This window comes from Bufo gargarizans, chromosome 6 (genome assembly GCF_014858855.1).
Source record: "Bufo gargarizans isolate SCDJY-AF-19 chromosome 6, ASM1485885v1, whole genome shotgun sequence".
NCBI classification, from domain to species: Eukaryota; Metazoa; Chordata; class Amphibia; order Anura; family Bufonidae; genus Bufo; species Bufo gargarizans.
In genome coordinates this window covers 222,811,922-222,834,993 of record NC_058085.1, presented here as the reverse complement: position 1 = coordinate 222,834,993, position 23,072 = coordinate 222,811,922, and the positions used below count along the sequence as shown (strand labels likewise).

The 23,072-nt window shown below is 44.7% G+C and overlaps 1 protein-coding gene across 2 annotated transcripts in view; it reads left to right on the top strand.

The window, feature by feature from the left end:
- TUBGCP2 (tubulin gamma complex associated protein 2) overlaps positions 1-23,072 on the top strand; it is a 453,055-nt gene that overhangs the window by 132,515 nt on the left and 297,468 nt on the right. For both annotated transcript variants that reach the window (XM_044296484.1, XM_044296483.1), the window contains exon 3: positions 344-472. In XM_044296484.1, coding sequence (XP_044152419.1) covers positions 344-472 — 129 coding nt within the window. The remainder of the gene's footprint in view (positions 1-343; positions 473-23,072) is intronic.

Genomic DNA, 23,072 nt, shown 5'->3' with positions numbered 1-23,072 from the left:
GAATGTCAGAAATGTATATTTGTGAATGTTGAGATGTTATATTGGTTTCACTGGTAAAAATAAATAATTGAAATGGGTATATATTAGTTTTTTGTTAAGTTGCCTAATAATTATGCACAGTAATAGTCACCTGCACACACATATATCCCCCTAAAATAGCTAAAACTAAAAACAAACTAAAAACTACTTCCAAAAATATTCAGCCTTGATATTAATGAGTTTTTTGGGTTCATTGAGAACATTGGTTGTTGTTCAATAATAAAATTAATCCTCAAAAATACAACTTGCCTAATAACTCTGCACTCCCTGTAAAGCCAAATTTAACACTTTTTTTTTTTCATAGGTGAAAATAGCAGAGTTTTCTGAGACACCGGAAGATTTTCTCAAGAAGTATGAAGAGTTAAAGTCGAAGAACACACGCAATGTCGACCCACTGGTATATCTACTTTCCAAGCTTACTGAAGACAAAGAGGTATGGCAGTAATAGGATAGAAATATAAAAAAACGACAAAATGTTGGGTTGTAACTGCTTTCTGATCGCCAGTTAACTATCCATGTCCATGAAGTCTGAGACTAAACTTGGCACACGTTTCTAAATGTCCTTGCAGAGTTCACATGTCCCCTAATCGTTAAAGTTAAAGTTATTGGAAAAAAAAGTTATTTTCTTCAGAGATACATGTACTAAAAAAATTGAAACTGTATCTGGTCCAAGAAAGAGGGGAACAATGCCTGGTCTTAAACTTCTTAAGGCTACTTTCACTCTTGTGTTCGGAGCTGATCCGTCTGGTATCTGCACAGACTGATCCGCTCCTATAATGCAAACTATGGTATCTGTTCAGAACGGATCCGCCTGCATTATATTTAAGAAAAAAAATCTAAGTCTAAGATCCGTCCTGACTTTACATTGAAAGTCAACGGGGGACGGATCCGTTTGAAATTGCACCATATTGTGTCAACGTCAAACGGATCCGTCCCCATTGACTTACATTGTCGCAAGACGTTTTCCGGTCGCGAGACGTTTCATGATGCGTCACATCCGGCCCTTGAACCGCAGGTGCGCGTCATAACCGGTCTTTGGAGCGCATGTGGCCGTCATATCGGCCACAGCATTCCTAGTTTGTTTATACTCATTGCTGAGCACCCGGACGTCTTGCTTACTGACGTCACATCATTCAAAAAGGTATACTTGCTGTTAGCTATGCGGTCATTCAGAAATAAACTCAAAAACATTGTTTTATTAAGATTGACATGTATTTAGGGGTAAACTGAAACAGGTTATTGAATACCTGACATAGTTATAAATCCCCAGTATATGGGTAATTCCGATATCAAGACCGCATCGTATAGCGATCGGGTGCATGTCAATGATTGACTATATATATATATATATATATATATATATATATATATATATATATAGTCAACATTTTCATTGATGTACCCTCATATTTTGCTGGAGTACCATAAGCAGCGCTACAGCCGGGTAAAGAGGGGTGGGGGTGGGGGGTTGTTTAAGGGAAGATCGGTGTGAACAATTATCAGAAAACAAATATGTTACACAACATTCCACCTAGGTGCAAGCCCTGGATAGCAAGCAGCACCAGGCGTCTTTATGATAGTAGACGCCAAATGATAAAAAAATCAAAAGATCGGATACTTCCCGTATCCCGCCAATATAGCAAAAAAAACTCGTCATACCGAGTAGGCTTATTCGTGATCAGAGTGATCAGTCTGGGCACATCCTTCACAAACTATAAAAAGCAAGAGAAGGTAAGTCTCTCGTTAGTTCCAAGAGGTACCTGAGATTTAAACCGGTGGATCCACATATAGTCTTTCTGGAGAATTTTACGATCCCAATCGCCTCCCCTTGGAGATGGGGGGAATCATATCCAAGATCGAGAACTTCAGACAGTTGGGGTTACCACCATGAATGTCGTTAACATGTGACGCAACCGGAGTGATTTTTTTCTTAACAATGTCGTTCACATGTTCGCAAATCCGTCGCCTGACCTCTCTGATGGTTTTTCCTATGTAGTCCATAGGACATGGACATTAGCATACGTACACCACCCCTTTGCTCCTGCAATTATAGAAGTCTCTAATCGGTAGTACCTTTACCAGCGTTCACTTGTACTTGCGCATCTTTTGTTCACTCTCCAGTGACAGAAGGACGGCACGTTGTCCTTGTAGAGGAGATCCAGCAGGGTGGCCACCCAGTAATCAGCACCAGTTAGAATGTGGGCAACTCGGCGGTCGTTGCACAGTCACAGCAGCATGTAGTCAGTCGCTCATGTGTGCCCGGCTTCCCAGAGACTATGACGAGCTGTCCTCGTTGGGAGGTCTAGCGTCTGTGTCCTCTATATACCCCCAGCCACGCTCCAGTGATGCCCGTGAGCATATTTGGGTGCCACCCTGGGTGGACAGTTGGGTACCTGGCCGGTGTTGGTGCAAGAACCCACCCTCTGAGCCACCTGTGAATGACTGGCCTGATAACCGTGGGAATTATCCCTGTTCCTCCTCCTCCTCTTCCTCCTGTGCCACATACTCATCCATCAGCGCCAGAAGCATTTTTTAAGGAGATATAAAAGTGGGATATTAATTCTGATGACTGCGTTATCACCACTGGTGTGGAGTACTTGAAGCCACGCAACATGGAGGCCCACTTGTTGGTTTTGAAATGGTGCTGTTCTGCAGAGAGACTCACCCGTGCATGCTGCAGCTGAAACTCCACTATCGCCTGCTGCTACTCGCACAGTCTCTCCAGCATGTGCAAGGTAGAGTTCCACCTTGTGGGTGCGTTGCATATTAGGCGGTGAGTGGGAGGCCGAAGTTATGCTGGCCAGGCAAGGGATGTGTGTCAAATCGGCTAGTCCCAGAACTGCTATGAGCTTTCGCCTGTTGTCGTGCACCACCAGAAAGGGCTTAAGGCTCAGTGGCACTAACCACTCATCGGTCTGTTCCATGCCTGTCCACAGCTCCTGCATGGTGTGGGGTCTTTCCTCCATACATGTGAGTTTCAGAACAGCCTGCTGTAATTATCCCCCTGGCTGTGCTGAAGTTGGTGGTGCAGGTGTTGCCCTGGTGTGATGAAGAGGCGGTAGAGGAAGAAGCAACAGGAGGTACCGAGAAAAGTACAGCAATCCTCGTGGCTGTAGGACATGCGCCAAACCGCTGTCCACCTCAGGCCCAGCTGCCACTTCATTTACCTAGTGGGCACTTAGCTAGATATAACGTCCCTGCCCATAATTACTGGTGTACTACATGTCGGTGGTTATGTGGACCTTGCCACTGATGGCTTTGCGCAGCCCTGTTCGTGCAGGGCAGGCATGGCCCGCCTGGGAAAGTAGTGGCGGCTGTGAACCGCGTACCATGGGACAGCTGCAGTCATGGTTTTTAAAACTGTCCGTCTCCACCAGATGGAATGGCAGCATTTCAAAGGCCAGCAATTTTGAAATGCTGGCATTCAGGGCTAGTGGGTGAGTAGGGGGGTACTTCCTCTTTCTCTCCAGTGTGGGTGATGGACAGCTGAACGCTTCCATAGGACAGTGTAGAGATGCTCTGTTACGGTGGTGTTGCTCTGACATCCTCTGTTTGCGGGTGGCGGGTGCCACTGTCGCTCCAGAGGGGGGAGTAAGATGCCAAGACCGCAGCAGAAGAGTGAGTAGGAGGAGCATCTGATCTTTCATGGTTCAAGAACCAGGTGTCTACTCTACAGCAGCTTGTGCTTTGCGGTTAGATACCGCATCTTACTGGTGGTGCTCAGGTTTAGAACATTTATGCCTTGCTTCAGACTCTGACTGCACAGCGTGCAAACCAACCCTTGTTCTGTCATCAGCACACTGCCTGAAGGACTGCCACACCAGGGAACTCCTTTGTGCTGGCTTTGGTGTGCTATATCTCTTGGTGCGTTGTGCAGTAGCAGGCATACTGGCTGGGGGATGTCTACTCTGCTTTGCACCCTTCTCCCTCTTTTGCTGTGCAGCTGGCGTTGCGTGACCCCCATCTCTTCCTTCCAACTGCACACGTCACTGGCATGACTTGGATGCCACGTGAGGTCTAGGACTTCATCATCCTTCACATCATCATCTTCCACCCACTTCTCACCCCTGCGCTCCTGGCCGGTCTGCACACTGCAGAAAGCCCCAGCAGTTAACACCTTTGTTTCATCATCGCCATCAGAGACGTGCTGCGGTGGTTCTCCCACATCCTCATTCTCAAACATAAGTGGTTGGGCATCAGTGTACTCAATCTCTGTCACTTCTGGGGCAGGGCTAGGTGGATTGCCCAAAAAATAAAATAAAAATGCCAGCAGAGTCATCAAAAAGCATAAGTGACTGCTGCATGACTTGGGGCTCAGACTGCTTGGCTGATGTGCAAGGGGTTAAGGTGGAAGACTGTTGCACGTGGGCTGCCGGTGCCAACTCTGCACTTTCAGTAATGGACCGGGTGGAAGACAATGTGAAGGAACTGGAGGCACTCTCAGCCATCCAATCTAATAACCGCTTCAACTTGTTCTGGCCTCACCATTCTTAGAGCAGTTTTCGGGCCTACAAAATCTCGCAGAACGTTCTGTTTCCTGTGTGCACCACTGGAATGTGTTTCATGTGGGTGCGTATCTGACACAGATCGAAAACGTCCCCTCCCTGCAGCATGAGCTCTACCAACGCCACGGCCTTGTCCCCTAGTTGATGCTCTCCTCCTTGGCCAATTGTATATCTGTGTCATGGATGCAAAAGAGGTGTACAGCACAATTTTTTTTTTTTTTAAATGTAGGTCTCAGCGACCCATTTAACAGGCTGATTAACTATTATATTTCCCTGTGATGGTGGCAAATACAGTGTTTGTTTTTTTACCCCAAAAAATATGTACTGTATGTCTCACTCTCATAATCAACAGACTGATTATTCTAATCCCTGTCAGTGGTGCAAATGAGTATAATTGCACTGATAAAAAAAAAAAAAACCCAACAGGTCACCCTCAGACTGAACAGCACGATTAAGTGGGTGGGGGGAGGGGATGTGAGTAAATAACTGGATCAGTAATAGAACACAGAGGATGGTTGTTAATGGTACATACTCTACTTACTAGTGGGATACCACAGGGGTTATTGTTGGGCCCTATTGTCATCAATATATTTATTAAAGGGGTTTTTCTTGATAGGTCATCAGTATCTGGTGGGGGTCCGACACCCCAGACCACCACTGTTCGAGAAGGCATCAGCACTTGCAGTTGTGCCACAGCCTCCTCGTGGCTTTCCCTATGCCAGTGACAATGGGTTCATTGGTCACGTGGCCTAGTTGCAGCTCAGCCCCTTAGAATTGAATAGGGCTGAGCTGCGATACCAAGTACATCCACTATAGAATGTATGGCTCTGTGCTTGGAGAGCTTTACGAAGTATGCGGTGCTCACAGGACCCCCACTGATCAGATACTGATGACTTAGGCTACATACACAAACGTGTATTTTGCGGTCCGCAAAACACGGATGGCGTCCGTGTGCGTTCTGCAATTTGCGGAACGGCATGGACAGCGATTGATATAACTGCCTATTCTTGTCCGCAAAACGGACAAGAATAGGACAGATTATACTTTTTTTGCGGGGCCATGGAATGGAGCAACGGATGTGAACAGCACATGGAGTGATGTCCGCATCTTTTGCGACCCCATTAAAGTGCATGGGTCCACATCCGAGCCGCAAAAACTGAGGCTCGGATGCGGACCAAAACAACAGCCATGTGCATAAGGCCATATACAGAGGTTTTGGACCCGGATAGATAAGAGGTTTGGGCAGAGAAGTGGAATGAAGTTTAACACTGATAAATTTAAAGGCGGTTTTGTCACTTCAGCAAATTGCATTTTTTATGTACAGAAACTTAATGCAAGGCACTTACTAATGTATTGCTTCCTTTGCTGGCTGGATCCATTTTTCCATCAAATTATACACTGCTCATTTCCATGGTTTAATACCACCCTGTAATCTATCAGCGAGGCTATGCTTGCATAATATAATAAAAAGCTCCAGCCAACGTTAGCTCACATGGTCCTGGTCACCAGAGAGGCATTCATTTTTTTCCTATAGAGTGCAAGCACAAGCACCGCTGATGGACTACAGGGTGGTCGTAACCATGGAAATGAGCAGTGGATAATTTGATGGAAAAATGGATCCAGCCAGCAGAGGAAGCAATATGGGTAGTGACAATACACTAGTGAGTGCCTTGTATTAACTTTATCATGATAAATGCCACTTGTTGAAGTGCCAAAACCCCTTTAAGGTTATTCACATGGGAAGGAAAAATCCAAGGCACCAGTATACAGTCCCTGACAAGTCTTGTCGCTTCTCTATTTTGTAGAAACTCCTGATATTAACCTGACTTTTAATTAATCAATTGGTGTTAGAAATAGCTCATATGAAAAGGTAAAGCCCTCCCAAATGATGTTTAATGCACTGAAATAAATTAGTTTCACTGAAAAAAGATTTAGCATTTAATCAAGACAGAAAGGTAAAATTTTGGCAAGACAAAAGTTTTGTCGCCTATACAGAAATTGAACAACTTTACTGCAAAGCCAAATTAAGTAGTGGTGCTGTGAGATCCAAATGTTATATCTTGTATGACTTCCATGAGCTTGAAGGACAGCATCCATGCGGTTTGGCAAGGATTCATACAATTTATTGATGAAGTCATCAGGAATAGCAAAGAAAACAGTCTTGCATGCCTCCCATAGTTCATCAATATTCTTTGGTTTCGTCTTCCTTGCTTCCTCTTTCATCCTACACCACATATGCTCAATGATGTTCATGTCTGGTGACTGGGCTGGCCAATCCTGGAGCATCTTGATCTTCTTCGCCTTAAGGAACTTTGATGTGGAGATGGGAGTATGCGATGGAGCAGCATCCTGCTGCAGAATTTGGCCTTTTTTTATGGTTGGGAATATAAGAGGTAGCTAAGGTTTCTTGATATTTTAGACTATTGATGTTGCCTTCCACCCTGCAGATCCCTCGCACACCCCTAATACTGGATGTAACCCCAGACCATGATTTTGCCTCCACCAAACTTCACTGTTTTCTGGGTAAATCTCGGCTCCATGCGGGTTCCAGGAGGTCTCCTGCAATATTTGCGGCGACTGTGGTGTAATTCAACAGAAGATTCATCAGAAAAGTCCACCTTCTGCCACTTTTCCAGCGTTCATCCTTTTAGTAGGCTGTGTCCCTTGGCAAATGCCACACGGTTTTTCAATTGTCTTTTGTTTAGTGCTGGCTTATGGGCACTGATTCAACCATGGAGGCCATTTTGAGATAGAATCCGACAAACTGTTCTGGTTGACACAGGGACTTCAGGTGACCAAGTCTCGTGGAGCTCTGCTGCAGAAAGTGGCTGGCCTTGGATTTTTGAGCCAACAAACCGTCCTCTCGAGTAGTTGTCTTGCAGGGCCGGCCTGACCTAGCCTTGTCCAAAACGTCTCCAGTCTCTTCAAATTTTTTTTTTTTTTTCTATCCTCTGAACTTGACGCTGAGACACATTGAAAGTGTCTGCCACATCAGCAGTGGATCTGGTCTTCAGCCTCTTGATAATCAACACTTTAGTCTCCGGGTGAATCTTAAGCATGTTTGCAGAGGTCTAGTTGCAGTTAATGTGAAGGTCTAGTGTACTGGGGTTCTTTTTATACACACCTGAGACCTAATCGATCCATTATTTGTCACAGGTGAAGCTCATATGACAAGATGACAACACTTTTGTCTTGGCAAAAATTGACTCAATAGGCTTTACCAAGCTGTGAATATTAGAATACTTTTTGCCAGAAGCTGTTGGGATTAAAATGACACATTTCTTGTAACAAAATCTTGATTAAAAATATATTTTAGCGGCACTTCAGGTCAATTTGTACACAAGCGACAAGACTTTTGTCAGGGACTGTATACTAAATGGTAAAACACTGGGTAAGGGCTCATGCACACGAACATATTTTCTTTCCTTGTCTGCTCTGTTTGTTTTTTTTGCGGACCATATGCGGAACCATTCACTTCAATGAGTCCACAAAAAAAATAAAAAAATAATGAAGTTACTCCGTGTGCATTCAGTTTCCGTATTTCCTTTCTGCAAAGAGGGTCAGTACAGTAAACTCTCCCACAGTCTATTGATACCCAGGACTGGGACAGTGACAAGGGGACATCCTACAGGTTTCTACACACACAGGAGGATTCTTTACTGTAGCGGCAGAACCCTCTGCCTGAGGAGGTGGTGATGGTGTGCTCACTAAAAGAGTTCAAAAAGTGCCTGGATGTATTTCTGGAGTGTAATAATATTACAGGTTACAGTTACTAGGTTTCTGGAGAAGGTTTGTTGATCTAAGGCAGTGTTTCCCAACCAGTGTGCCTCCAGCTGTTGCAAAACTACAACTCCCAGCATGCCCGCACAACCAAAGACTGTCCGAGCATGCTGGGAGTTGTAGTTTTGCAACAGCTGGAGGCACACTGTTTGGGAAACACTGATCTAAGGAGTTATTCAGATTTACCTTAAAATCAGGAAAACTGGCTTCTACCTCATGTGTTTTTTTTTTTTTTTCTTCCTACCTCTGGATCAACATTGCAGAACAGGCTGAATCGGATGGACATGTTTTTTTTTTTTTTTTCCAGCCTATGTTACCTTATTCCTAAGATGGATAGATCTTTAAAGGGAACCTGTTACCGGGATTTTGTGTATAGAGCTGTGGCTGCTAGCACATCCGCAATACCCAGGCCCCAAAGCTCTGTGTGCTTTTTATTGTGTAAAAAAACATAATATTTTATACATATGCAAATTAACCAGAGATGAGTCCTGTCTCTGACTCATCCCAGAGACAGGACTCATCTCAAGTTAATTTGCATATGTATCAAATCGTATTTTTTACACAATAAAGGCAGACATAGCTATGGGGATTGGCTACTGCGGATGTGCTAGCGGCCATCTAGCTACCCATGTCTTTAGCTCTATACACAAAATCCCGATGACGGGTTCCCTTTAACACGTTCAGGACCTATGAGGAGTATACTCGTCATGGAGCACTGCTACTTAGTGCTCCATGACGGGTATACATGGTGACAGGGCTGAGACCCCGGCTGTTACACACAGCCAGGCACCTTGGGTCAATGCCGAGGGGGGACCTGTGACACCCCCCCTGAAAGGTGCCCGCACGCCTCCTCTTGAATATCCATTGGCGTCCAGTGGGTATACCAGAGTGTCGGCAAAGTGATGTCAGCTGTTTAACCCTTTCCATACCGCAGTCCATATGGACCGCTGTATGGAAAAGGTTAAGTCAGGGAGCTCCCTTTGCAGCCCCCAGACAGGATGGGGTCACAGAGGGAGGGAGACCCCCTCCTTCCCCTTCCCCGTCTGCTCAGTTGTGGCAGACTAGGAAGTTTCCCATGGCAACAAGACGCCTTCTCAGGCTAAAGGCATAGATCTATTCAGACAAAGTGTAAGTAAAATACAGTACACTATACAATGTACTGTACTGTATTATACAGACATCAGACCCACTGGATTGTGAAAAAAAAGTAAAGATAAAAAAACACTTATCACTGAATAAAAATAAATAAATACACTACACATTAGGTATTGCCACGTCCATAACGACCTGATGTATAAAACGGTCATGGTACTTTCCCCGAACGGTGAACGCCATAAAAAAATTAAAACTATGAGGAAATTTAAATTTTGCCCACCTTACTTCCCCAAAAAGGTAATAAGTGATTAAAAAAAGTCGCATGTACGCCAAAATAGTACCAATCAAACTCACTTCATCCCGCAAAAAATGAGCCCCTACATGAGACAATGGCCCAAAAAATAATAAAACTATGGGTCTTAGACTATGGAGACACTATAACATGATTTATATTTTTTTGATACATTTTTTAGATTTTTAGATACAGATATTTCTCTCACCCAGCATGGGTATATGTAAAATGACACCCCAAAACAAATTCCCCAACTTCTCCTGAGTACGGCGATACCAGATGTGTGACACTTTTTTGCAGTCAAGGTGGGCAAAGGGGCACACATTCCAAAGAGCACCTTTCGGATTTCACAGGCCATTTTTTACACATTTTGATTGCAAACTACTTCTCACGCATATGGGCACCTAAAATGCCAGGGCAGTATAACTACCCCACAAGTGACCCCATTTTGGAAAGAAGACAACCCAAGGTATTCCGTGAGGGGCATGGCGAGTTCCTAGAATTTTTTATTTTTTGTCGCAAGTTAGTGGAATATGAGAATTTGTAAGGAAAAAAAAAAAAAAAAATAATATCATCATTTTCCGCTAACTTGTGACAAAAAATAAAAAATTGAATTCTTGGGACAAAAATTTCAATGTTTCATGGACTCAATATGCCCCTCAGCGAATACGTTGGGGTGTCTTCTTTCCAAAATGGGGTCATTTGTGGGGTGTTTGTACTGCCCTGACATTTGAGGGTCTCCGCAATCATTACTTGTATGGCCAGCATTAGGAGTTTCTGCTATTCTCCTTATATTGAGCATACAGGTAATGAGATTTTTTTTTTCCGTTCAGCCTCTGGGCTGAAAGAAAAAAATGAGCGGCACAGATTTCTTCATTCGCATCGATCAATGTGGATGAAAAAATCTCAGCCAAAAAAAAAAAGAGGGGAAAGGCGTCTGCCAGGACATAGGAGCTCCGCCCAACATCCATACCCACTTAGCTCGTATGCCCTGGCAAACCAGATTTCTCAATTCACATCACATATTTTTTTTTATATACAAAGTGTTCGCCAAAGCATATGAACACCGTGGCGGTGCTCAAATTTGTAAAAAAAAAAAAAGAGCAAGGTTTTTTACAAAGTAAAAAATCTCATTTTATTCAATATAAATCACATGATCATTACAGGTAATGCTTAAATGGGACAGGACATGGAGACTGAGCCACAAAGGGCTATACAATGTGGAGAATCACAATGGGGGATAATGTGACCATACCCAGCAGAGAACAACAATTTACCAGAGGCCGTGAGCAAAAGTGTAGTTGCGGGTGCAAATGCTAATCCCCTAGTATAAAACAACTACTGACTATTGCTCACAACCTCTGTCCGAGGATGCTGTGAGGTGTCAATGGACGGTGCAGTACTACTAATAAAGATGGCATATAACAATGAACTGTAAACCTCACGTCCCACCCTGATCCAGCTACCAAGTTACCTACCCATGTTGCTGCTGTAGAATGGTAACACGACTCCCCCACTGCTTCAACCTCGACACGTGTTTCGCCACTTAGGCTCCTCAGCTCATATGCCTCGGTAAACGTATCTTTTACTGCAGAGGAGAAATCTCGTCTTGCAGCGCCGCATACACCGACTTGTGTGTAATCTGACAGCAGCACAATGCTTCTGTCAGAATGCACATCAGTGCTGCAGCTAGTCGATCGGTTGGTCCACCTGGAAGGTAAAAAAAAAAAAAAAGAAAAAACCTGGCTGCAACGCAATAATTTTATTTACTTTATAATAACTTTTGAACAGAACATATAAACTTTAACTTTTTGAACTGAACGTTAACCTTTTTGCTTACTGGTGATATTTTATTTTATTTTTTTACCTTTTATAAGACAAACCTCTCCTTCCCCATGGGACAATGTGCAATGCGCAAATCGCCCAAAGATGTGACGAAGTGCGTTATGCACTTTGTCCCAGGTGAAAGGAGAGGTTTGCAGCAGCTCTGTGTGAATGGGCCCTAATAGCCCTGTGTGCCTGTCCTTGTGAGATGTGATCCCTATGCTAGGTGTACCTATGTGTGGTACTTCCGGAAACACTCCCCTAAGCATAGGGCAGGGTGGTCAGGGCAGTCAGGACAGAAATAGCGGGTGTCACGCCTTATTCCACTCCTGCTACAGACACAACATCTTTTTTGGGGTGACGGTTGGGTTGAGGTACCAGCAACGACATTGGGGAAATGTTGCTCGTGTAGACGGGTATCTACACTGGTGGATGGGGCCACGGAACCTCCTGGGTACAGGAGGTTCTCGATGATCTTTCTGAAATTTGAGGAAGGATCCTGTTCTCCCAGCCTTACTGTAGAGAACAAAACTATTATACAGAGCCAATTGAATTAAATATACAGACACCTTATGCCAGCGTCTGGTTCTGCGGGAAACTAAATACGGAGACCACATCTGGTCATTGAAGTCCACCCCTCCCATGTGAAGGTTATAGTCGTGGACTGAGAGGGGCTTTTCAATGACATGGGTTGCTCGCTCAATTTGGATTGTCGTGTCTGCGTGAATGGAGGAGAGCATGTAAACGTCACGCTTGTCTCTCAAGCAGCCCTCTCCCCCCTTGCAAGACGGGTGGTAACGAGCCGTTGGGGGGAGCGCGCGCGACTAGTCCGCGGTGCCACAGCAGCCAATCTGTTCTAGAAACAAATGCCTGAAGAGGGCCACACTTGTGTAGAAATTGTCCACATAAAGATGGTACCCCTTGCCAAGTAAGGGTGACACAGAGTCCCAGACTGTCTTCCCACTGCTCCCCAGGTAGTCAGGGCAACCGACCGGCTCCAGGGTCTGATCTTTTCTCTCATAGATCCGAATTTTGTGGGTATAGCCTGTGGCCCTGTCACAGAGCTTATACAATTTGACCCCATACCCGGTCGCGCTTGCTTGGCATGTATTGTTTGAAGCCAAGGCGCCCGGTAAAATGCATTAGGGAATCGTCTATGCAGATGTTTTGCTCTGGGGTATACAAATCTGCAAATTTCAGGTTGAAGTGGTCTATAAGGGGCTGAATTTTGTGGAGCCGATCAAAAGCTGGGTGGCCTCTGTGACGGGAGGTGGTGTTGTCGCTAAAGTGCAGGAAACGCAGGATGGCCTCAAATCGTGCCCTGGACATGGCAGCAGAGAACATGGGCATGTGATGAATTGGGTTCTTGGACCAATATGACCGCAATTCATGCTTTTTGTTAGACCCATGTTGAGGAGAAGGCCCAGAAAAGTTTTAATTTCGGAAACTTGGACTGGTTTTCACCGGAAAGGCTGGGCATAATAACTTCTCGGGTTGGCGGTTATAAATTGTGTGGCATACCGGTTTGTTTCTGCCACGACTATGTCCAAGAGCTCCGCAGTCAAGAACAGCTCAAAAAATCCCAGAGCCGAACCGATCTGAGCTGTCTCAACCCGAACTCCAGACTGGGCGGTGAAAGGGGGAACTAATGGTGCGGCTGAAGTTGGGGACTGCCAATCAGGATTTGCCAGCACCTCTGGGATTCTAGGGGGTCTACGGGCCTGTCTGTGCGGTGGCTGTGACGGGGTAACTAATGCACATGCCACCGTACCAGCTTCAACTGCCCTTCTGGTGCTCGCCACTTCACCATGTTGTACGGCAGTGCTGGTACTAGGTCCAGGGAGGGCTGCGCTGCTGGTGTATGCCTCACCACGTAATCCGACAGCGCCAGCACCACTCTGCTGCCCTTGAAGCGGATCCTGCGCAGCCTGTGGTCTAGCGACACGGGGCCGGGTACGCCTGGTGCTATCAGGGACCTCAACCTCCTCGTCCGAACTTTGGGTCAGACTGCCACTGCTTTCTACAGGTTCATATTCTGACCCGCTGGATTTGTCAGATGAGGGTTCCCATTCCTCATCCGACTGGGTCAGAAGCCTGTAGGCCTCTTCAGAAGAATACCCCTTGTTTGACATTTGGGCAACTAAATTTAGGGATATTCCCTGAGACTACGTAAGAAAAAAGGCAAGCCTGTCTTACAAGGCTAGTGAAGTACCGGAGGCCGCTGCGGTTGATAAAAAATATCAAAACTGTTTTTTTTCATCGCCGCAGCGCGTGTAAAGTGAATGTGCAGTGATCGCGGGGCGGGGGCGGGTGAACGCACGTGTGGGTGACCGCTCAGGCTTGATCGGGCAAACACTGCGTTTTGGGTGGAGGGCGAGCTAAGGTGACACTAATACTATTATAGATCTGACTGTGATCAGTTTTGATCACTTACAGATACTATAAAAGTACAAATGCTAATTAGCGATATGCTAATCATCGAATCAGTGACTGGGGTGCGGTGGGCTGGGCGCTAACCGATCGCTAAACTACCTAACCAAGGGGCCTAAACTATCCTAAAACCTAACAGTCAATACCAGTGAAAAACAAAAGTGACAGTTTACACTGATCACTTTTTTCTTTTCACTAGTGATTGACAGGGGCGATCAAGGGGTGATCAAAGGGTTAATTGGGGTGCCGGGGGGTGATCTGGGGCTAAAGTGTAGAGGCTAGAAGAGCAGGGAAGCCATTTAACACATCATATTTACGATTATTTTTAAAAATCATCAGCTTGCCAGCCACGATCATTGGCTGGCAAGCTGATGATGTGACCCCCCCTCGAACAAATGCCGGCCCGCGATGCGCATGTGCGGGCCGGCTAAACGGGTCATCTCGCGTGACTCTGCCTGCAGCTGCCGCCTCCGGACCGCGATCCTGCGTTAGGCGGTCCGGAGGCGGTTAAACTAGCACCAACAACACTTCCACCCTATCCTGTAGTTTGTAAAATGGGGTCACTTTTTTGTGTTTCTACTCAAGGGGTGCATCAGGGGGGCTTCAAATGGGACATGGTGTCCAAAAAAACAGTCTAGCAAAATCTGCCTTCCAAAAACCGTATGGCATTCCTTTCCTTCTGCGCCCTGCCATGTGCCTGTACAGCAGTTTACGACCACATATGGGGTGTTTCTGTAAACTACAGAATCAGGGCCATAAATAATGAGTTTTGTTAACCCTTGCTTTGTAACTGAAAAATACAAACCGGATTCCAAAAAAGTTGGGACACTATACAAATCGTGAATAAAAACTGAATGCAATGATGTGGAGGTGCCAACTTCTAATATTTTATTCAGAATAGAACATAAATCACTGAACAAAAGTTTAAACTGAGAAATTGTACCATTTTAAGGGAAAAATATGTTGAATCAGAATTTCATGGTGTCATCAAATCCCCAAAAAGTTGGGACAAGGCCATTTTCACCACTGTGTGGCATCTCCCCTTGTTCTTATAACACTCAACAGATGTCTGGGGACCGAGGAGACCAGTTTCTCAATTTTAGAAATAGGAATGCTCTCCCATTCTTGTCTAATACAGGCCTCTAACTGTTCAATCGTCTTGGGCCTTCTTTGTTGCACCTTCCTCTTTATGATGCGCCAAATGTTCTCTATAGGTGAAAGATCTGGACTGCAGACTGGCCATTTCAGTACCCGGATCCTTCTCCTACGCAGCCATGATGTTGTGATTGATGCAAAATGTGGTCTGGCATTATCTTGTTGAAAAATGCAGGGTCTTCCCTGAAAGAGATGACGTCTGGATGGGAGCATATGTTGTTCTAGAACCTGAATATATTTTTCTGCATTGATGGTGCCTTTCCAGACATGCAAGCTGCCCATGCCACACGTACTCTTGCAACCCCATACCATCAGAGATGCAGGCTTCTGAACTGAGCGTTGATAACAACTTGGGTTGTCCTTGTCCTCTTTGGTCCGGATGACATGGCGTCCCAGATTTCCAAAAAGAACTTCGAATCGTGACTCGTCTGACCACAGAACAGTCTTCCATTTTGCCACACTCCATTTTAAATGATCCTTGGCCCAGTGAAAACGCTTGAGCTTGTGGATCTTGCTTAGAAATGGCTTCTTCTTTGCACTGTAGAGTTTCAGCTGGCAACGGCGGATAGCACGGTGGATTGTGTTCACTGACAATGGTTTCTGGAAGTATTCCTGAGCCCATTCTGTGATTTCCTTTGCAGTAGCATTCCTGTTTGTGGTGCAGTGTCGTTTAAGGGCCCGGAGATCATCCAGTATGGTTTTACAGCCTTGACCCTTACGCACAGAGATTGTTCCAGATTCTCTGAATCTTTGGATGATGTTATGCACAGTTGATGATGATAGATGCAAAGTCTTTGCAATTTTTCGCTGGGTAACACCTTTCTGATATTGCTCCACTATCTTTCTGCGCAACATTGTGGGAATTGGTGATCCTCTACCCATCTTGGCTTCTGAGAGACACTGCCACTCTGAGAAGCTCTTTTTATTTCCAATCATGTTGCCAATTGACCTAATTAGTGTTTATTGGTCTTCCAGCTCTTCGTTATGCTCAAATTTACTTTTCCAGCCTCTTATTGCTGCTTGTCCCAACTTTTTGTGGATTTGTTGACACCGTGAAAATTTGAATCAACGTATTTTTCCTTTAAAATGATACATTTACTCGGATTAAATGTTTGATCTGTCATCTACGTTCTATTACAAATAAAATATTGACATTTGCCAGCTCCACATCATTGCATTCAGTTTTTATTCACAATTTGTTTAGTGTCCCAACTTTTTGGGCATCCGGTTTGTAAATATTAAAACGGAAAATCTGCCAAAAAAGTGAAATTTTGAAATTGTATCTCTATTTTCCGTTAATTCTTGTGGAACACCTAAAGGGTTAACAACGTTTGTAAAATCAGTTTTGAATACCTTGAGGGGTGTAGTTTCTAGAATGGGGTCATTTTTGGGTGGTTTCTATCATGTAAGCTTTACAAAGTGACTTCAGACCTGAACTGGTCCTTAAAAAGTTGTTTTTTGAAAATATCTGAGAAATTTCAAGATTTGCTTCTAAACTTCTAAGCCTTGTAACGTCCCCCAAAAATAAAATGTCATTCCCAAAATGATCCTAACATGGCGAAGACATATGAGAAATGTAAAGTAATAGCTATTTTTGTAGGTATTAATATGTATTATAGAAGTAGAGAAATTGAAACTTGGATTTTTTCAAATTTTTAAAAGTTTGGGGAAAATTTTGTATTTTTTAATAACTAAAAAGTTTTTTTCTTTTTTTTGGTTTGTTTTTTTAACTTCATTTTACCAGTGTCATGAAGTACAATATGTGATGACAAAACAATCTCAGAATGACCTTGATAATTCAAAGCGTTTTAAAGTTATCACCACATAAAGTGACACTGGTCAGATTTGCAAAAAATGGCCCGGTCCTGAAGGTGAAAATGAGCCCGGTCCTTAACCCCTTAAAGGGAACCTGTCACCAGTTTTATGGTGTCCTAACTAAGGGCATCATAAATAAGTGACTGATTCTTTTAGCAAAATGCTGGGTCACTTTCTTTAATTGACCCAGTCAATCTGCCAACATCTTGTATTGAAAAGCTCCAGCTGATAATGAGGAGTCATGAATATTCATGAGCTCCTGACTCTCCCCGCCCACCTGCTGCTTAATGACAGTTTGTTTCCACAGGAATCGGCAGCAGGTGGGCAGGGGAGTGGCTATAGCTCTGAATTAAAGGGAACCTGTCATGTGGATTTTTTATTATAATCTAACTAATTATATGCAATCATTAACTACTAAAAAGTACCTTAGATGTATTCACTTACTGGTGTGACAGATGCCGCATGCTAATGAGCTGATTCGAGTACGGCTTGAGGTCATCGAGTCCAGCGTATATTTAATTCAGAGCTATAGCCAATCCCCTGCCCACCTACTGCTGATTCCTATGGAAACAAACTGTCATTCAGCAGCAGGTGGGTGGGGAGAGTCAGGAGCTCATGAATATTTATGACTGATCTTTATCAGCTGGAGCTTTTCAATACAAGATGCTGGCAGATTGACTGGGTCAATTAAAGAAAGTGACCCAGCATTGTGCTAAGCGAATCAGTCACTTATTTATGTTGCCCTTAGTTAGGACACCATAAAACTGGTGACAGGTTCCCTTTAAATATACACTGGACTCAATGACATCACGCTGGACTCAAATTGGCTCATTAGCATGCGTCATGTGGCATCTTTGTGTGTATATTATGAAGTAACCATCTGTCACGCCAGTAAGTGAATACATCTAATGTACTTTTTAGTAGTTAATGATTGTATATAATTAGTTAGATTATAATAAAATATCCACATGACAGGTTCCCTTTAAGGACTCAGCCCTATTTCACCTTAAGGACTTGGCCATTTTTTTTTGCAAATCTGACCAGTGTCACTTTAAGTACTGATAACTTTAATACACTTTGACTTATCCAGGCCATTCTGAGATAGTTTTTTCGTCACATATTGTACTTCATGACACTAGTAAAATGAAGTCAAAGAAATTATTTTTATTTACATAATATACCTAATTTACCAAAAATTTGGAAAAATTAGCAAATTTCAAAGTTTCAGTTTCTCTACTTCTGTAATACATAGTAATACCCCCCAAAATTGTGATGACTTAACATTCCCCATATGTCTACTTCATGTTTGAATTATTTTGGGAATGATATTAAATTTTTGGGGGATGTTACATGGCTTAGAAGTTTAGAAGCAAATCTTGAAATTTGTCAGAAATTTACAAAAACCCAATTTTTAGGGACCACTACAGGTCTGAAGGCTTACATAATAGAAACTGCCTAAAAATGACCCCATCCTATAAACTACACCCGCAAGGTATTCAAAACTGATTTTACAAACTTTGTTAACCCTTTAGGTGTTGCACAAGAGTTATTGGCAAATGGGGATGAAATTTGAGAATTTAATTTTTTTGCCTATTTTTCAGTTTTAACCCATTTTTTTTCCACTAACAAACCAAGGGTTAACAGCCAAACAAGACTGTATCTTTATTGCCCTGACTCTGCCGTTTACAGAAACACCCCATATGTGGTCGTAAACTACTGTACGGGTACACAGGGCGTAAAGGGAAAGGTGCGCCGTATGGTTTTTCGAAGCCATATTTTGCTGGACTGTTTTTTTGACACCATGTCCCATTTGAAGCCCCCCTGATGCACTCCATAAAAGGACCCCATCTAAGAAACTACACCCCTCAAGGTATTCAAAACTGATTTTACAAACTTTGTTGAGCCTTCAGGTGTTGCACAAGATTTAATGGAAAATAGAGATACAATTTCAAAATGTCACTTTTTGGGCAGATTTTCCATTTTAATATTTTTATACCAGTTACAAAGCAAGGGTTAACAGCCAAACAAAACTCATTATTTATGGCCCTGATTCTGTAGTTTACAGAAACACCCCATATGTGGTTGTAAACTGCTGTACGGGCACACGACAGAGCGCAGAAGGAAAGGAATGCCATACGGTTTTTGGAAGGCAGCTTTTGCTGGACTGTTTTTTTTTTGTTTTTTTTTTACACCATGTCCCATTTGAAAAGAGAAGAGGGTCAGTCAGGAGAAGACAGGAGTGTCTCCCTGATTACTGCTCGCTGAACAAGATCAATAAACTAAGGGGGCAGTAACTATTAAAATATTATTTTTATTAAATCATAGGAGTAAAAGATGGCCCCTACAGACAAACAACAAGTAAGACTGATACATACATACATAGACTGGTATATGGATGGAAACCAGTATATTATATATGGTGTGAAAAAGTGGTGGACACGACCATAAGTAGCAAGTCAGGCACAGCAATGTCGGATGACAGTGACTAGCCCTAATCAGTCCCTGCTTGGCCTAGTCCACCCTATAACATAAATCCTCAGGACGGGGTCCAAAAATGCCCCGCAAGGGGTGGCCCAGACAGGAGCTCTTGACCTGCGTAGGTGACCCTGTCAGGCCCTAGTGCATCTGGCAGGAAAAATGTCCAGAGGAGCAAAAAACACTCATATATATATATATATATATATATATATATATATATATATATATATATATATATATTTTAAGACGTAACCCCACCACAAAGAATGACCACCGAGGTGGTTAAGAAGTGAGAGGAATACTTAAGTGTCCCGACGCGTTTCTTCAAAAAAGGTTTGCCCCAGGATTCATCAGGGGACACGGGGCAGTAGCTAGAGTCAGTTCGTAGCTGAGTCTAAGAATAATATCCGAAACAAAGAAAGTAAGTATCATGTAACATCATACGTATGCCTACAGCCCACATGGAGCCAAGGAGGGTAGTTACTTACTTATTGTGTGGCAGCGGTCAAGCGTGTAGCTTTTTCCCACTGAAAGGCTGAGACCCAGGGTGGTGGTGTCTTCAGTGATGGAGCGACCGGCATCTAATGTGGCGATAAACGCCCCTTTTAAAGGGCTGTGGGGCCATGTGTGTTCCACAAACGAGTTACCGGCGCCTCCATGTGACGTCATGGAGGACGCGCCTGTAATGCGGTCACGCGACCAAAAAAGTCGCATTTGCGCATGCGCCGCGAACATTCCCCGCGCATGCGCAGCGAATATTCAGTTTGCGCATGCGCGGCGAATCTTTCTTGCGTCTCAAATGCCGAGGTGGAACGCACCAATGTGCTTCCGCATCACGTGACCGCGATAGTCCGCCCATGTCTCTGGGATGTCTTGACATCGGGTCACGTGATGGGAGCACAGTGATACCAAAAAGTCCTAGGTAAATGAGTGTCCAAGTCGGACTAAAATACAATAAGACTTTTTAGAGATAATATGCATAACCACTCCCATAGTATGCATACCTTCTGAATCTGAGTAGCCTCCCTGCCTTAGACAATTAATAAAGTCGGAGGGGCTATTTAACCCCATCATTATTAGTAGATGGGGGAAGTGACACTATAAAGGGAGTGGGGGGGGAGCAAGAACATGCTCTTTGGTCTGGTTGGATCATAACCCCACCGTCCCTCATGTTTGAGAGGACGTGGTAGTGCCTATCCACTGTTCCCCTATTTAGACCGGGTATACAGAGTTTAAATGACCAGGATTGGCCGGTATCAGAAGTACGATAGGAATCTATGATATTTAGAGGAAACAGGTGAAATTGATTTGTTCATTTAGGCCCTGAGGGGTGACTGTATTAAGGGTGAAGGTCCACCAGCACTCTCTCTGTAAGATGAGCCTGTTCCAGTCGCCCCCTCGTGTGGGTTTATGCACCCGTTCAATGGCCATGAATGAAATAGCCGAGGTGCGTCCGTCATGTGCCATCTGCACGTGGCGTGCTATGGGGGTGTCCTTGTTGTTACGAATATCCCCTAGGTGTTCTCCCATGCGCTTGCGTAGTTCTCTGAATGTTTTTCCTATGTATCGGAGTCCGCATACACATGTTACCAGATATATCACGCCCGCCGTGCGGCAATTCATGAAGTCCTTCACCTGATAGACCGTGTTGTTCGGTTCTCCAGTGAAGGACTTACCTTGTGAGAGGCTGCCACAGAAGCTGCAATGTCCACATCTGTGGCAGCCTATCACGGGTGTGTTCAGCCATGTCCGTGGCTTAGTCGTTGGGGCGAAATGGCTATGTACTAGCCTGTCTCGCAAATTGTTGCCTCTTCGGAACGTGAGTGAGACGCTCGGGCCCAAGACATCTGTGAGGTCCGGGTCCATTAGAAGTGTCTTCCAGTGTCGTGACAGGATCCTCCTGACTTGGGAGGCTGCGGCATCAAACGTTCCTATCATCCGGACAGTACCTTGAGGTTCTCTCTCCTTGCTGGTTACGGGGTGGAGAAGTTCTGTCCGCGTACATAATTTGGTCTTCTCATACGCCAGGCGAAGAGTCCTATCAGGGTACCCCCTCTCCTGAAATCTTGCTCTGAGGTCCCTCGCCTGGCGTCTGAAGTCCCCCGGTTCTGAACAGTTGCGTTTCAACCTAAGGTACTGTCCGGTCGGAATACCTCTCTTGAGGGGCACAGGGTGGCAACTGTCCCACCTGAGGAGAGAATTGGTGGAAGTGGGTTTGCGGTAGATGGAAGTGCTGAGCCCACCTCTCCCATCCCTGCAAATCACCACATCTAGAAAGGGGAGGCAATCCTCCATGATCACCGAGGTGAACCTCAAGTTGAAATTGTTAATGTTCAACTCGGAGATGAACCTTTCAAAATCGCTCTCTGGTCCGCTCCACAACACGAATATATCGTCGATGTAGCGGGACCAGAGAGCGATCATGTCCGAGAACCATGGTGTCGGTTCGGCAAATACCACCGACTCCTCCCACCAGCCCAGGAGCAAATTAGCATACGATGGGGCACAAGAGCTACCCATCGCGGTGCCCCTGAGCTGGTGGTACACAGATCCATCAAACAGAAAAAAGTTGCTCACCAATATGAACCTCAATAGTTCCAAAGTGAAGGTATTGTGCTCCACAAATTGTTGACCCCTGGTTTTTAAAAAATGGCCGCTTGCCTCCAAACCGCACTCATGGGGGATGGAGGAATACAGGGTCTCCACGTCCACAGACGCCAAAAACCAGTGTGGCTCGATACAGATGTCCTCAAGTTTACCTAGAAGATCCCCCGTGTCCCTAATGTAGGACGGCAGGGATGACACAAAGGGGCGTAACACCCTGTCCACGTAGATGCCACTGTTTTGGGAAAGACTCCCTACCCCAGAGACAATTGGGCGTCCCCTAATGGGGGTTGTCTCCTTGTGGACTTTCGGCAGACAATAAAATGTAGCCGTGACCGGATGGAGTGGATATAAAAATTCATATTCCTCTCCACTGATGAGGGAGGCTTTCTTAGCTCTATCCAGGATGTGTCTCAGAGTCCCCTGTAGTGCAGCCGTAGGGTTGCTGGGGAGTATCTCATATCCCATCTCATCCTCCAGGACTGCGAGACACATACTCCGATAGGCCGATCTATTCATTACTACAATATTGCCCCCTTTGTCTGAGGGCTTTATGATGATGTCTTTATCCCTTTCCAGATCAGCAATCGCCATCCTCTCTTCCCTACTGCAGTTGAATTTTTTGGGATGTGATGTATGGTGGATAGATCAGTAGTGACCTGTCCCAGGAAGACATCAACACATGATACCTCACCCATCGGGGGCATTCGGGTGTTTTTCTTTTTGAGGGCTGTAAATGGACCTAGCCCTTCAGCGTTCGGTGGGGTTTGGTCTAGATTATAAAGGAGGTGTATATCCTTCAGGATGTCCACGGGAACGCCCAGTTCTCTGCTCTTTCTCTTGTCCCTGAGCTTGTGGAACTTGTGCCACTTTAATTTCCGTGCAAAGAGGTGGAGATCCCTTATCCACCTAAACGCATCGAACTTGTTGGTGGGGACAAATGAAAGTCCTCGTCCCAACAATTTCAGTTCTGCTTGGGAGAGAGTGCGAGAAGAGAGGTTAATTATCCGTTTGTCGTTGGGGTGAGGGACTACAGTCACCGGTGTGCCATCTAT